This window comes from Perkinsus marinus (assembly GCF_000006405.1).
Source record: "Perkinsus marinus ATCC 50983 genomic scaffold scf_1104296955874, whole genome shotgun sequence".
Classification (NCBI taxonomy): domain Eukaryota; phylum Perkinsozoa; order Perkinsida; family Perkinsidae; genus Perkinsus; species Perkinsus marinus.
The window spans coordinates 731,259-747,627 of record NW_003207677.1 but is presented as its reverse complement, the minus strand read 5'-3'; the positions used below and the strand labels follow the sequence as shown (position 1 = coordinate 747,627).

Genomic DNA, 16,369 nt, shown 5'->3' with positions numbered 1-16,369 from the left:
AGGCTCCATATCCTCTCTATGTTCCAGCGCTCGCTTCCCTGCCACCTCTTTGATGTATTGTGACCCAATTTGTTGAACCTTCTTCAAGTGCTGCCGCAGTCTCTCCAAATAAGCCTGAGCTGTCGGAGCCTTGGTCGGAGCCTTATTCAGCCATGAATTATTGAACTCGAGCTTTGGTCGGAGCATTTCATCGAAAAGGAGAATCTCTATGGAGATATGATGATCGGAGATCACTGACCGATTCATACAAGGCCATACGACGCTGTTCAACTTCCTCGTTGGGCCTTGCCGGCTCGGCAAAGTTGACAAAGGATTAACTCTGCCGTGGTAAAACTCATGTAAGTAGATCCTGGGCTTCCCGCGCGAACTCTCCTGTACTCGATCGGCCTATGATAGATCGCCTATCGCCCTACCACAAGACATGATATTCATCTGAACTCAGAGTCCAAAGACATCGAAAGTCACTGACAACGAAAAGCAGAACCAAGGGTTGAATCCGTGTGCGGTTGAATCCAACTTGGCGGTATGCGGCCTTGATAAAACTCTCGCCGGACAGGAAACATCACAAAGTTGTGGCGAAAGCCTGTCACAAAACCAGATTTGAACAAATCACCTGGCGATATTCGACTCCGACTCGGGAATATACCAACCGTGATCGATAAAAGGCGGATATCGCCAAAGATGGTGTAATCTTCATAAACAAATGATTATACCAAGATATCGGCGTTTTACGACACGTACTTGGCGAATACCGATAAGCTTACCAAGTTTTATAGCAATATCTGAGCCAGTGGCATGTTACACCAATACCAAGTTGCTGTAACCGTGCGCACAGAACGGAATAGATCATTTGGGCGAACGAAACTACGGATTACCTCAACCAGTTTCCGCCACATCTCGGTGAAATTCGTTAGGTGTCGACGCCAAAGAGGTGAAATATGGTCCAGAAGGGGTCGTATCTCATGATTGAGCGTGTTGGCGAGAGTTCATTAGGACCCGAAATCACCAAGCTTGGCGAGTTGGTGAAACCTGGTTCTCCGGGAGACTCTTTAATGTAAAAAGCGCGCGCCCGATAATGGAAGACTTGCGTATTTGTGATGCGTACTACGGTTCGTAAAGGTGTATCGGTTCCCTGGGGCATCGTTGGTGTTAGTGGTTGAGGATTGGCTCGTGCATCAGCTCGGTTACTTTTCGAGGCATGCTGGATAGCTGTGGAGAGCAAGCCGGGTGCTTTACAACACTACTCGACTTCGTCCAAGGCCGCCGCCGCCGCCGTCGTCACCAAGAGTACAGTTTAGTATCAGACATCTTCTGGACCTCTCCTAAGAGGTCGCTTGTTGGCCGGGACCACCCGCTGAATGGGAAGCAGCTATCGAGGAAACTGCAGTATGTCGTCAAGGCAAGGCCGAATGCTGAGGGTAAGGCTAATGCTCGGCTTCAGAGGTCTTGATTGGATTAGATGAAAACAGCATCATCACACACTGGGAATAGAGGCTGGGGTGTATCTAGCGAGTCTTTTCTGCTACAGTGTGATCAGAACTGTTTCGCAAACTTTAGGTCAAGTTTCAGTAGTATGATAGCCATCGACAACAGAAGCTTCGCATGGTATATAGTCGTATGCTCAGAAAATAAGAAAACGTCGCTTGAAAATTCTCAGCTGGATTCATACTTATATATCATACTTCTCGCGCTCTCTTCGACGGAAACAGCCCGATGATCATGTGGTGATTTGGCGAGCTCCATACCTTGTAAGAGGACGCCTCGTATTATGCCTTTCATCAGATTATGATGACGATATTCAGAGCGTGTCAACTGATGCATCCATGAAATATAGCTGTCGTTCCCGTTCCCAATCGTTCACTCACTCGCCTACCGTATCGGACGAAGTGTCATCGAAAGTGGTGACCTTCAGGGAAGCTGTTGATTTAATTGAGTACGACTCTGCGGATAAGATGGAAGGGCTCGCTAAGCAATCACAGAAGGTTGTCCCTTTGAGAGAGTATGCGCGTAATACCAGACCGGTAAAGCGTTCGGTACGCCGACAGTACCAAGCCAGAACGACGAGGAGGAGTAGTTCCCTTAAGGGTAACAGACGGAGCCGTCTGGATATGACGACCGTTATGAACAGTATGTTGAGGCCAGCGAACTCCCTCGAGTTGACCGCCTTGAGGAGAGATCGCGCTAGGGTATTGACTACTATTGAGGAGAAGGTATACGGTGTGGTGAACTAGACACATGATTTTCCGAGCAATTGCTTATTTCAGCTCTGTCAGTACGGTACCTCCGGAAATCAGTAACCGCTCTATAGTCAATTTGTACATCTATTATGTAGTATAATTTACTTATTTGTTGTAGTTTTCCGAGGCGTTCCATTTCTTCCTTGCCATTCGGGCATAGTGCTCATCGGCTTTGTCATGGACTTCGCTTCGATGGTTTTGTTGTTCGTCCCCCATCTTTCTGATGTCAGTCTCTTGAAGTTCACTTCTTCCTAACCTAGCTAGGTTTCTCAACTTCAACAAACTTTTCATTGGGTACGTTGAGTGCCGCTTCATTCGGGCAGCGTTACACGGAGCTGAGCTAGGTGATTCTGCGTCGTATGTGATGCCAACTTTGGTTCCTGCGGGTTACCGATCGATGTGTTTTCTCGTTGGCTCGAAGTCCATCGCATCGTGGACGCTGCCAGAAATGTCTGTAACTAGGTGCTGGGAAGTTGTGATGGTCATAGTTGTGTATATATCCCTACCCCATCGAGTATTACTAGACTGGGTAATTCCTTTGCCTTTGAGTCTTTTCGGCTTCTCCTTCCCATTCAATTGAGTTGAGTCCTTAACCAGTGTTGTCGAATAATCAATTACCGGGTGATAATATGATAAGTGTTATAAACCTAGCTTAATGCCCCGTGGAAGTTATCTCAAGATGGCATAGCTGCCCCAAGGGATGTGCCATGGGATGCCATCGATGGGATATGCCTATTATTGCCAGTTATTCTGATGGGGCGGCTATGCCATCCGTAACATGTCCGAGTACAACGAGTTTCTTTTAGTGGGGCAGCTACGCCTTTCGAAATATAGCCGAGTACAATGGGTTTCCTTGGGTGAGGCAGCTATGCCATTCGAAATATACCCGAGTACAACGAGTTTCTTTTAGTGGGGCAGCTACGCCTTTCGAAATATAGCCGAGTACAATGGGTTTCCTTGGGTGAGGCAGCTATGCCATTCGAAATATACCCGAGTACAACGAGTTTCTTTTAGTGGGGCAGCTACGCCTTTCGAAATATAGCCGAGTACAATGGGTTTCCTTGGGTGAGGCAGCTATGCCATTCGAAATATACCCGAGTACAACGAGTTTCTTTTAGTGGGGCAGCTATGCCATTCGAAATATACCCGAGTACAACGAGTTTCTTTTAGTGGGGCAGCTATGCCATCCGAAATATACCCGGGTATAACGAGTTTCTTTTAGTGGGGCAGCTATGCCATCCGAAATATACCCGGGTATAACGAGTTTCTTTTAGTGGGGCAGCTATGCCGTCCGAAATATGCCCGAGAACGATGAGTTCCTTTTGGTGGGGCAGCTATGCCAGTGGAACAAAGCCATCCCAAGATACAGTACCATCATTGTTCCCCTCAGCACATGGATGTGCACCTCCATGGGCTGGTATATTCGTTTATACCCCATCAAAGGGAGGATATGCTCCGTCCTATAGTACGACATCAGCATAGTGATGGGGATTGGATGAGGTAGTATGGAAGGCATCAATGAGAGTCTTCAACACCATTAAGGGAATCTCAATCCGGCTAGGTCGCTCTCGGCCTCATTGAATTATTTGGCAACTCGGTATAAAGACCCTTCAAGTGATTGACGGGGAAACCCCTTTATGAATAAACGATATTTGTCGAGACAGATCAGCTCGCGTGAACTTATCATTATATGGAGCCTGCGTGACGTTCTTTGATATTGTGTAGTGTCGAAGCGTTGCACGAGTTGCGTTGTTCTTCTATGCTCGTTCTTAGTAATGGTCCTGCACGTTCTCGTGCCTTACAGCTCACTCTGTGTTTTGATGTGTTTGTGAGTTATTACTACCGTATCGCGTTAGAGATGGGTATCTGGACATTGCACGTCGATGCGGGAGAGTCTGGGAAAGTTTATCAGTTCGAGACGGCCTCCAATTCTGTGTTGGAGACAGTCTCGAAGGAGACGGCATCGAATCGTGTAGCCTTTTCAGCGACCTGAGTTGCATCTTTCGATCGGCTAGCTATTCCATGTAGTTCTGTCCTTATGACATCTGCTGTTGATAAATCTTCTAGCACGATGGAGGAAACGCCTGTTGCGAAGGAGGCCGCTATCAAAAGGACAGCCTCTCAGAACGGCCACACTGATGAGCGTAACAGCGGTGAGAGTGGCAGTCGACGTAGCTACACGCCAGGCTGTTTCGATATACTGTTTGGTCCGAAGGGGATAGGAGCGGAGAAAGCTAAGGATGCCCAGGGTCATGAACATACTAGGGAGGAAGTGAACAGGAGACTTCGGTGGAGTAAGCTGACAGTACTTCTCTATGGCTGTTTATGTGTTTACTTTCTCAGAGGGGCGAGCTCATTTCCCATCTGCTGATGTTAATGCTATCAGAAAAGCAAAAGTTGGATCGAAAACTGAACTCCGAAGTCAATCAATGCAGGCCGCACCTCTAGTGCATTTCCAAGAATCGGTATCGTACTGTTCATTCGGGAGTGAAAGCCCTCCTGAACAGGTCGCACATCAGTGTAAAAATCGTACTGAGGTTCTAGTTGATCGTCCTCATTTTCATCGTTTGCCTAGCGCTCAAGATGCTCCTAAGGGTATTATTGCTTCCCTGGGCGCCCATCATGTCAATGCATCGTAGTAATAGTAGAGCTGAGTAAGTGCGATAACAAAGCGCCTTCAGCTTGAATACAACCTTTCAGTGCTGGTATCCTTATTATTGTGGTCAGTCATCTACCAACGTATGCTGGTTTATACCATTATCGAAAATCGTCTTTCCCTTGATAATATCGAGAATGACTACTACCATCTCTCACTCATTTGCTGAAGTGTCGTGTTGGGAAAGACACTTCGTATCTTTGTGTTGGAGCTGTCCCCGCCTTTGTGACGTTAGCGATTCCCGCTCAACCACAGCATTTCGGTTAATTCCTTTTTCGCATTCAGAGAGCTATCGTAAGTACTGCAAATTTCCAGTTATTTGAATATCACTCAAGTTAATGTTTTCACGTATATTAGGATGTTTTAGACCGGCTGTATGGGGATGGTAAGTCTAGCTTTCTTTCCTGGTCGAACTGTTCACATCTTCATCGCTTCAGTTGCACAGCCGTCCCCGATAAGCCCATCCGTGCGAGCAGTTATCGGATGAGCAGAGGCCGTTCAGCCGGTAGGTCAGTCGCCCCTAAGAGGAGCATTTTGAAGAAGGAACAACTTCCACCAGAGCTGGACTCGATAATGCTCAATGAGAATCAGCTCACTATCGGTGAGTTGAAGCTAGCGTGAGCTTAGGCGCAGTTTGACGGTTTTTGTATCAGATTCACTGCAATTGGGAGGGACGACGAAGAAGCATTCTCCCTCATCAGTGTCCCTATGCTCAACAGTGGCGTCAATATACGGTGACGTTTACGAGGAGATGGACGATGACATTCGCTCTCGAGGCGCTAGTGTTCACTTCCGCCCACAACAAGTCGAGTATACCTTCGATGATGAGCGTCTCCTTTCAGTGTCTCTGGGAAGAACTGCTGACTATGATGGAGCTCCCAACGAAAAACGCGCGGAGAAGTTGGCTGAGCAGACAGCTACAAAAGCTGTACCCCGAGGAGTATACGCTTTTTAAGTTACAACATTGTTATGCATATGCATCGTCCCTTACCAGTACTGTGACGATGATAATTGATGGAAAGCTGAACTGCTCGGAAAACGTCTAGTGCATTGCACTGTATTGCTTACTTAGTTTAGTATTCCCCAGTGACCGTACGGTTCCTACAATATTGTAGCATTGCTCTACCTAGTAGTAGTAGTGATGTTGGTATTATTATTATTATGATGTCGATTGCCTATCCTTCTCATACTTGAATAAGCTACTACTGCTTACTCTTCCTGGTACTATCCTTATTGGGGTAGTGGTCATGTGTATTCAGTCTGTATTCAGAGTGTTCATCACCAAGCAGAGTAGCTCGGCATTCCATATCTCATAGTGGTTTACTTACCACTTAGGGCATGGTTTGTTTAATGCTCTATGTTGCTCATCCTGCTCCTGATGCTGTTATTACCGATTCAAAGGCTTTCTGTCTTCCACAAGGAAGTTGAGCCGACTGGGGACCTATTCTTAGCTACTACCCACGGTAGATAGTGAGTAGCTTCTTATTGGTTGTTGCCTCTGAGGACTGTTATAAAATCATGAATACCTTTTTTGTTATTTCAGCCTAAGAAGTACTTGTCGTCTATAAACAACTGATTATCCTTCGGTGTTTGCTAGACGGAGCGAAGCTGATTGGGTTGATCTCGTTCATCATTGAATGTCGCTTTTCTAATATTCACAGTCACTCACAAGGTGCGTGTTCGTATCGCTTCTTCTTCTTCTCGAAAGTCACCACTCACACCATGAGATTGTTACATTGTAGAATAAGTAGTCTCTGAAGGCTATCGCTGGGTTCTGTAGTGACCCTAACAATATGCTACAATCTCATCACCACGGATCCACCGCTTTTATCACTCATTCACTATTACTATTTACTTGCCATAGTATTCAGTTTTCATAATTGCACCCGATCGTAGTTCTCGACGTCTTATATGATTCATCCGAGATTCGTTTGTCGGTAAAATTGAATACTGTCACGGTCTGAGATATGTCGTAGTAGTAGTAATCCCAATCTTGTATTCTGTCCTAATATAATAGCAGTTGATCTCCGTGTCACCACTGCTGATTCTCTGTGCTTTTTGTAGTACTTTCAATCTGTCGTCCTGGAGTGGTAGGCGTAAGTGTTTTTGAAACCATCAGGTTTCAAAGACGTCCAGTCGTCTATTCTTTCTTACTCTATGCTAGCGTCGTTTTTGTGACGCGCGGTAATGAGTGGACAATAGTATCTATATTATAGTCATATTATTATCATTATTCTCATCTATCTCGAGGTCACTCGGGTTTTCCAAGCCTCCCCGAATAATCTCTGCTTACTTCTACTATTGGAAACCTTCTCTTCCTAGTGAAGGGATTGGCAACCGAATATTAATAGTGAATAGTATTGTATCGTCCGACCGTGGCAACAGGCGTTGCTGTGTGGACTCTTATCACCCTCTTGGGAGGAGTCGACGGGACTCGTATTCCCTTCTCAGCACAGCACCATTATGATGATGAGAAAGACGTTGAAGTTTATATGAGCGGTGTCGTAGTGTTAGTCTCCGCGTAGTGACTGTTCAACTTCTTCGAGAGGTTCTTATAAGTCATACTGTCTTGAGTTCAGTTCAACGCAGACCTTTGCATGCGTGTTATACCACTCCTCGCGCAAATCAGGTTGGCTCCACTAGCCGTAACATACTGGCTGTATGGTAAGGTGAGGCTTACCGATGAGGCTTGTCATTCAGGCGACGCGAACGCCACTCACAGGTTGGCTGATGTGTTCCGCTGCTGGAAATCAATTTTATCCATGTCTTCATTGTTCGCACCATTAGCAACGCTGGGGTATTGAGTTGATACTGGGTTATTCGAGAAGGGAACACAGTACGCGCAATCCTTGTCAGATCGTTTTTTCTTCAAGTACATTTTGAGCTAAAATCTTCACCTAACATCTTAAATATACCTCTTATACTGAAATCCAAGTCGCGCACTTCGAACTCGGAAAAAATTTTCAGCCCTATTTTCGATTCCCTGCACGCGTCTACTGCGGCATCTCTGTGGACAGCAAGAATCAGAGCAAGACGTACTTATCAACTACATCCCTTCAGCAATCATAGGGAGAGAAACTAGTAACTATTGAACACTGCTGTGACTTAATTAGATCGAAGGCGATCATACCTGCCACTTGTGTTTGCTCTAGCCGGCACACTAACTGCAGGCGCTGGCCCCCGATGTTTTCGACAAGACTTCCTTAGGTCTTCAATAACTTGCATGGTAAGGCCCTCAGCATAGTAACATAAGTACTCCCTGGATGATCGGAAGTGCTTACGTATGAGTTCAAGCGTGATATCGGCCGGCTGATGGTTCACCCTTGCTTCGAAACCAGCAGTAGACTTGGCAGAGTTTGTAACTCTCATCGCCTTGGCAATCGACCGGTACGCGGCATCGAAAGGAGCCAGTTCAGAATGAAACTCGACCCCATGAATAACCCGATCACCCCGTGCCACAGCCTGCTCCTGGAGGAGAGTCTGCTGGCTATCATCGTCAATAGTGCGAAGAGAGGGATAGACTCCCGCGAGCTCGTCATACAACTGTACACGATCAGCCACCTTGCGGCTGAAAGCGAAGATGCGAGCCACATCTTCCCTCGCATGGCCATCGACATAGATAGTATTTCCAACAGAGTGAACCGTTCACTCGGTTGGAGATGTCGTTCACTCCGTTACGGAGAACCCTAGTTGATGAAGCCATCCCGAGACAGTGCGCCCTGAGTACTAGTCTGACCCATCCAGCTGCAAGTCCTGATTTAGTGGGTAAATTTTACCCACTCCGTAAGAGATGCAACCGTTTTACCGTCCCTACAAATTGAGGTACTGCACACGCTCTCGGACCCTGTCCCGAAAGTCCTCGAACTCACTGTCGAAGATGGGTTCGCGCACCTGCTTTTTTTGTAGTCTTAGTTGCTGCTGGGCCTTGATGGGAAACCGACAATTCCTTCTGGGCAGTAACACCGACTTGACCTTAGGTCTGGGTGCGTCATTGCGGTTGGATGCTCGTTTTTGGTACGGGGATTCGGCTGAAAACGGGTATTGTAGTTGTGGACATGGTTACTTCTATCAACAGCGGTAGACGCAATTGTGCTCGGCGTCGGACCCGCTACCACCAACAGTACCAGTAGAGCTCTGAGAGGAGGATAGGAAATCGACGATGGAGTGGCTACGGTAGAGGGGCATAATTATGGCTGATAGGTTGTATGTACATTCAGTGACCAGATACTCAGCTTGTTTCAGGGGTGCTTCAGAGATGTTCCATAGGGTGATTCAATATTTTGCGCGCGAAATACTGCCGCAGTAGATGCGCGCAGGGAATCGAAAATAGGGCTGAAAATTTTCTTAGAGTTTGAAGTGCGCGACTTGGATTCCAGTAAAAGAGGTATATGTAGGGTGTTTGGTGAAGAAATTAGCTCAAAATTCGATGAAAAACGATCTGCCAGGGATTGCGCGTCTCAGATGGCGCGTATTATATCTTTTTTCATCTCGAGGTAGAAAGCGGTGTGAAGAATGATGTTTTTTCGGTCGAATGGACAATGGCGATGAATTTCCGACAGGCCACAAATGGATTGAAGTTTGTAAATGTATGAATAAACATAAGATCAACGCGGCACACCGGGAGTGAATGAGGGAAGAAACAACAACGCAATCATACAGGAATCTTACTGGACACTATCACCGTGCTTGTCGAGTAAATACAAAGGAGCTAGTATCTGCAATAAAAGGTCATTTCACCGAGGAGTGGTATGAGAAAATTACATTGGCCGTGTTGGTCTCCGCTATGCAGCCGTTGGCTAACATCTCGTCCAGGATGAAATGAGCCTTCTCCATGTTGAACATAATATCAAGTTCGCATACGTTCTCGAAATACCTATTCCGAATTTATTCACAGCGAAAACACTAATGCCATGAACTCATCGTCTTTATGAACATATGCAAATTCGACACAGAAGTTGTCCAAATTGAATAGATACACGCGATAGGAAAAGTCCTATGCGAAGAGGAATGACATGAAGATTCACAAGTTGTTGAAAAGATGGTATGACGAGGAAACACCATCCTATTTGGCAGAGGTTATCTCGCCCTGTGGACAAAACTCATTGGCATGGAGAAAGTAGACGATTTAAGAGGCTAAAACTGATCCCTCGTGATGTAATGTGCATCGATGCGAATCTAAGCCGTGTTGTCGTAGTAGTAGGCGTTGGACTTAAAACTCTCACACACTATCTCAAATAGTGTGAATCGATCGTAGTTGACTCCACCCCTCATTACTTATCTAAGGTCTCTACTAGTGTATGTATGAACTCTAAATAGGCCAGCTCGTTGTCTTCATCTGAGCCGTCAACTCCCATGATGAAGTAAAGAGATGCATATCGACGGTAAATCACCTGCTAGGGCGGAATAGGAGTACGTCTCCCACCTCCAACACTACTACCTTGTAATTACGATATTCCAAAAAACTACACTGATTCTCACTCCGCGACAAACACTTCCGAATGAGCTCATTCTCGATGGCCTGTCGCTCCCTGAATAAAGACCATGACGGCATTTTCTTTCACTGCAAAATCGTCATTACTTTATCGTTAGGAAATCCGCGTACTTGGCGAGACGTGTTTGCCCCTGCTTATTAACCATCAAAATGAATTTAATCATTTTCAAAGAAGGAGATGCAACCTTCAACTTGTAGTGTACGAGTTTCAAAAACTGAAAGCATTTCTCGCTACGCTCCGCCGCTCCGTATACATCTCGCTCGCCGCTGATTATTCCGATCACCTACGGGGACCAACTTGGTATTGAACATTTGAATGAATAGACCTGTCTTGAGCTTCAAGAGCATTCCTAGGGTGGAGCCTCGTATGTGAAATCCAATCGCGAGAGCCGTCGTAAAGCAAAGGAGATGTCTATAGAAGTTCTATAATTAAACTTTGAATGAGCACATACATATTTTACCACCATCTGTAGTTGTATCCGACAACACTCTCTCCTGTTACTCTCTCCCAACAAGACGGTTCGGACTCGTGATAATAGTAGGGGAACAGATCAGCGGAACATGCATGGGGGACCCTAGGTGGTAGGGTACTATGTGAGTTGATCGTCGCCGTATGCGGAATCGCCGATTCCTCGGGAGAGGATAGAAATGATGTCTTAAAGCCTAGCTGACCATGTTGTTGGTCCATTTGGTATACCATTGACTGTGGGAGGTGGCATTCAACGTTCCTTGGGGGCAGTGGTTTCCCACAAAGACGCGGACATGCATATAGGCATCAGCAACTACTCTACATATTATGCCTCCAATGGCCATGCTCGAATGTGAATAATCTTCATGTAGTCTGCACTCTGCTGACTGAGTGAGGTAAGGGATCGTCGTATAGTGAAGGTAAGGGTTGTTGGGGAGGTGGGAGAGGCAGTAGTAGCAGATGTATTAATGTTACCAACAGTATTATCAGCAGCGCTACCAGCACATGCAACAGCAGCTCCACCTGCAGGGGCTCCTCCAACGCCACCAGCATCACAGAGAAGTCAACAGTAGTAGTAAAGGGTGTTTCAAAACTTCGTGGATAACTTGGAAATCTCCCACGCACAGTGGTGGACATGAAAAATTATCATGTTTAGTATGCATGTTTTTGTGATATGCTTGAGGTTCACATAAAATTTCGTTGTCAGAAGGTCCGTGGTTGAGAAATTCCAAGGTTTTCAAGTTGTTCGCGAAGTTTTGAATCACCTTTGAGTAGTGGTATGATATTACCTCATGGGTAGGCTTACTGCCAGTACAGTTTTCCTCATTTCTCTACTGGAAGTGGTTGCGTTGGAGTTTGCTCACACTGTTTCGTAGCATAACGAGAATGGAAACGAGCAACGTGTTGAAGCCGAGATCATACAGCGTCCCGGGGATGCCTTGGCTTACTTCTACTATCAACATTGCAGTAGGTTGACTATAGATGGGTTCACGCCATTGGAAAAATCTTCAGAGTCCTATCCTGGATGTACCCTCCCGTTCTGGCAGTAGTGGTATTCCAAGTAGTAGGTGTTCTCGAGACCTCTCATAGTGCTGGTTCTAGGTGTGAACGAGAGTACTTCATCGGTATCTCCTGCCAATGCTCACGCTTCCACTGGGTACTCTAATTCTTGTGGTCCCGGCACGCCCACGTTGCTCAGACGTGCTGCTGTACCGCAGTCCCTCGTCAGTGACCTCGAGGACACCCAACGCATATGTGAACACCAGCTTGCAGTAAAGCGCGAACTCCATCTGAAGGACCATAAAGTTGCTATCAACGTGCCGGTGCTGCCCGTCATTAGTCGAAGTATTCACAGCCCTGCACGGTGGGCCTCTGACTTTGCAGGTCATACCACACCTCGGCTACTTCGTGATAGACTAACTCTGCTCAGATCCACAGAGCCCGATGGGACCCACTCTAGACCACTTGAGGCTGTTGGAGTATGTTAGGTCTTCGAGGACGGCAATGGGGACCTCTCAGGAGTAGACGCCTTTGTTCGTAACACATTCACGATTCATATAGTTTGACTTATCTCAATTTCATTTACTATCCTTTGGGGAATATTCATGAACCCAAGCAGAGTTGTGTACAGTTGAGTATCAACCTCCTGGGAAGGGCCCTCTCACATGTCTATGTTGATAACCGCGGACAAGCATTCAGTGAAGTTTCACAGTACTAAAGCGAACCGAACAAAAGTGAGGTACTGCCACCCACTGGGTTGGGTCTCGATACGGACTCAAAGCCCTCATGAGAACTCTACAAGTGGCTGAAGAGGTAGCAGTACGGCGATTGATATCAATGCTGAGGGCTCGAGGGGTAATGACAGCAGCCGAAGCATGTACAGTGTCGACTCGACACTGTCGAGTCGAAATGCACAACGGCGTTGTGCAAGTCCATATACAGCGTTGTGGCAACGCTGCATATGGGAGCCTCTTTAATTGGATTTACCCTTCTATCCTTCTGGTCTGCTGTTGCTGTAACATGATGCGAACCTTGAGGTGGCGGACAGCATCAGTTGGTCTCATTTAATGACGGGTGTGTGGTCAGACTTTGATGACTCCATGTCTCGTTGGCAACTCCAAGGTGGTCAGTTTTCTATCCAGTAAACGAGCCGATGATAAGATTAGCAGTAGTTAGAAGAAGATGCTGTTGGCTGTCAACGAGGAAGCTGAAGGAGACCCCCAAGCGGTCGTTGAAGCTCTGCGCAAGGCTGAGTGATGATGCTACTTGTATCTCCACCATTCTGAATCAATTCAGTGCTGTCATGTTCATTTATCTTATGTGGAGTAGTCCAGTCGGGAGGTGAACAAACACTAGGGGAAGGGGCTAGCTTCCTACGGAGATAATGGCCGACAGAATGCAGGAGTATCCGAGATCATGCACCAACACCCGCATTTAGCATTCTGTCAATAACTCGAAATTCGTGCGAGCGACAGCAGTTTCAACGAGACTGGAGCCTCTCAATTGGTAGTAGCAAGATGAGCGAGTCTTACATGATATACGCCATGTAGGAGATGATGATGAAGCCCCCATAACTTGCAGTGAAGGCCACGATGAAGTATAGTATGAACTTCACATATTCAAGACTTGAACTCCTACACTTAGTGTAGGTAATCCGAATGATTTGTCGACCCATCTCTCGGAAGGCAGTAGCCTGCCCTCTCGGCAAAGTATAAGTATGTTGAAAGCAATCACAAATGATAGGCAGAGTCCGCGAAGAAAGTCAATGAACGGATACCGAGACTTCGAAGTAGTCCTTCGAAGGTTAGAATAAGGAATAAGGACATAAGGAGATTTACCTTGAGAAAATCGCCGGTAAGCACGTTAGGAGGGCTGATTAGGATAAGGCTGTTTCGGAAGCCACATTTCCTAAGCTTACGGCGCGTCTTTAAAGTACTTCCGAACTTCGCAGCCCGAAGGTACTTCATAAAGCATCCTTACGCGAAAAGGGAGCATCGCAGTCGACGGTCTGTGCGCTGTACTGTTTGCTCATGAAAAGCATAGCTTCTCCGTAGCTGAAACCGCACCAGAGAGTTGTCTTTCGACGAAGGCTGGTTGGTTCGGGACGGCGATTGGCACAATTGCTGCCGACACAAGGGAGCGCCTGAGTCCTTCAAGCTGCCAAGCTAGTCACACAAGCCAGACTGCCTTGACAACCTGGAGTAGTATATGTTAAGCGTATTATATTTTTTTAACCGAGGTCTCCGATGTAGGTCTTAGGAGCACTCCAGGTAGCAAGCCTCGGTGGATTCGCCAAAAGCTTGACGACCTGAGTGTCCTTAGTGTACCTTGCGTGTCATCCTCCGCAGTTCCCAGATGCCATCTGGCAGATGGTACTCTAGAGTCGACACGCGCCCTGTCACAACTCGGAGGCTGCAGGTTTCAGCTCATGCGTGCTTCTTCAATCGATAGAACGCATGCGTGCTGTGGTGCCATTTGCGGATCCTGATGCAAGAGGCAGATTCTGAGTAAAATCAGCTCATAACTGATGCGTGAGAGGGATGAAGATGAATTCTCGTTTCTCCTACAGCTGCCCTATTGAATCCCTCTCTTGTCAAACAACGTGCAAATCGTCCAGCTATTGTTGATCTGCTAGGTCGCGGAGGTGAAAGTTCATGTCGAAGTCGTTTGACAAACGACGTTTGTTTGTAGTGAGTTCAGAACTCGGGGCAGAATCTGCCTCGGCGCCCCCTGCTTGCTCGAACCACCTCCTTTTTGTACTTACAGGCTCAACACGAAATGCGACAAACCCGTGATATGAAGGAACGCAACTAGAGGTATATGCTTCTGCCATCGAGAGTGATAGTCTCGGGTGAGGGATGACTTATGCTAGGGTATGGATTTTTCGAGTCTCGGAGATGATGCTTGTGGTCAACACACTGTGGCGAGTGCTTGTGTTCCGTGGTCGTACACAGCCCCCGCAGTCGTGTAAGCGGGTCCTGCCGAGAGTAAAGGAAGTACATTGGCAGAGGTTATCTCCCCCTGTGGACCAAACTCATTGGCAGGATGAAAGTAGGCAATTTGAAAGGCTAAAACTGATCCCTCGAGAGCCAATGTGCATCGACGCGAGTCTAACTGAGCCGTGTTGTCGGCGTTGGACTTTAAACTCACACACACACACGAAAGTTTGTTCGAAGTTGAGATGCTGGATGGTGGAATCGTTAGCTAGTTCTAATTTCATCCTGTTGGCCCAAGTTCAATCACTTCCAGGTATTTTATTCTACTTGTACTTCATTTCTGAAGCTGTTAGGATGTCCCTATCCCTACATCAGGACGTCTTTGAGTTTAGGATCTTAACGTGAGGCGGGGAAAGCCTCGTGAGATAGCCTCACCTTATCTAAGGAGTCCTTACGTTGGGATCATAAACTCAGAGACGTCCTAATATAAAGTATCCTATCAGATAGGCCCCCTAACTGGAACTAGCGAACACAACGAACAGTCGGAAGACTTTCAACTTTTATCTACCTCAGTTAGAATCCCTAAAGGAAGAATATTAGCTCATCTATGAACCACAGATCGTGATGCGATGGAGGGTTGTCAGTATCTCGAGTAGACGAAAACTCCGAGTATGAACAGAACGGGTAACATGTGCGCAAGGTAAACCGTCAGGGACTGAGAAAACACGGACGTACATCATGACTAAAGGACTCAGGTATCCATGGGGGGAACAACAGCAAGGATAACTTACATGTCGTCCGAAAAACGTGAAGACTGTGTCCTCGAAGTGCACTGACCTGCCCGGTATCAACTCGATCGCCAAAATCTTATGAGCACCGACGCTATGGAGCCAGACACCGAGTAAGCAGTATCCGAGGTTGTGGAACCTACAACGACGAAAACCTTTCCCTCGACTTTGGTGAGGTGTTGTGAGCATTGTTCGACCAGAGGAGCCATTTATCAAGGAGCCTTCTCTACTGTTGAACTGTAGACTAATAGGCAAAGGACATTGATTGGCGTACCATGGGATGACATCAACTGTGGGACGGTTAGTGGGGATCTCGAGGGGGAACACGCCGCCCATCATCGTGAAAAACTGGATGGAAACGAATCCGACTAAGGCAATACGGGGGACCTGAGTAGAAGACGAAGAAGAGGATACGATGATGATGGGAATATGATGGAAGATCCGTCGAGCAGAAGAGGCAGTATCATCTTAGGGGGAGGCTCAACTTACTCTGATGAAGATCATTGTGAGAAGGGTATTGAGCGTTATGCAGTGGATGGCACCGAAGTATATAGGGGATCTGGGCATAAAGATATACCTATCACAAGTAATGACAAGAACAATCAAATGATGCTCGTAAGCGTTATCACGTTAGGGCGCTTATAGTCCCTGCTGCTACTCCCAGCTTGAGTGTTCTAATGATGAGGTTTCTCCATTTTATTCGATCCTCGTGGACTATCGCCAGGGATAGTCCGACGCAGAGCATTATTTGGCACACACCGGATATTTCTGATTCCCAACATAGCATGTAAAT

At 46.7% G+C, this 16,369-nt stretch overlaps 4 protein-coding genes across 4 annotated transcripts; 2 read left to right on the top strand and 2 right to left on the bottom strand.

Moving 5' to 3' along the window:
* Positions 1-1,177: 1,177 nt before the first annotated feature.
* Pmar_PMAR020610 (hypothetical protein) lies at positions 1,178-2,715 on the top strand. Its single transcript, XM_002775586.1, has 2 exons — positions 1,178-1,418; positions 1,783-2,715. Exons 1-2 carry the CDS (start codon positions 1,199-1,201, stop codon positions 2,229-2,231), a joined length of 669 nt encoding a protein of 222 aa, XP_002775632.1. The 5' UTR covers positions 1,178-1,198; the 3' UTR covers positions 2,232-2,715.
* On the bottom strand, positions 2,343-2,723 carry Pmar_PMAR020609 (hypothetical protein; the record flags this gene model as incomplete). The annotated part of the gene is made up of 2 exons (XM_002775585.1): positions 2,343-2,457; positions 2,629-2,723. 2 exons carry the CDS (start codon positions 2,721-2,723, stop codon positions 2,343-2,345), a joined length of 210 nt encoding a protein of 69 aa, XP_002775631.1.
* A 1,585-nt stretch (positions 2,724-4,308) lies between these two features.
* Positions 4,309-5,848, top strand: Pmar_PMAR020608 (hypothetical protein; the record flags this gene model as incomplete). Its single annotated transcript, XM_002775584.1, has 4 exons — positions 4,309-4,531; positions 4,581-4,872; positions 5,331-5,494; positions 5,547-5,848. The coding sequence occupies 4 exons, from the start codon at positions 4,309-4,311 to the stop codon at positions 5,846-5,848; spliced, it is 981 nt and encodes a 326-aa protein (XP_002775630.1).
* Positions 5,849-9,557: 3,709 nt separating this feature from the next.
* On the bottom strand, positions 9,558-10,548 carry Pmar_PMAR020607 (AP-4 complex subunit sigma-1, putative; the record flags this gene model as incomplete). The annotated part of the gene is made up of 5 exons (XM_002775583.1): positions 9,558-9,608; positions 9,655-9,766; positions 10,168-10,283; positions 10,331-10,421; positions 10,472-10,548. The coding sequence occupies 5 exons, from the start codon at positions 10,546-10,548 to the stop codon at positions 9,558-9,560; spliced, it is 447 nt and encodes a 148-aa protein (XP_002775629.1).
* Between the last annotated feature and the right edge of the window lie 5,821 nt (positions 10,549-16,369).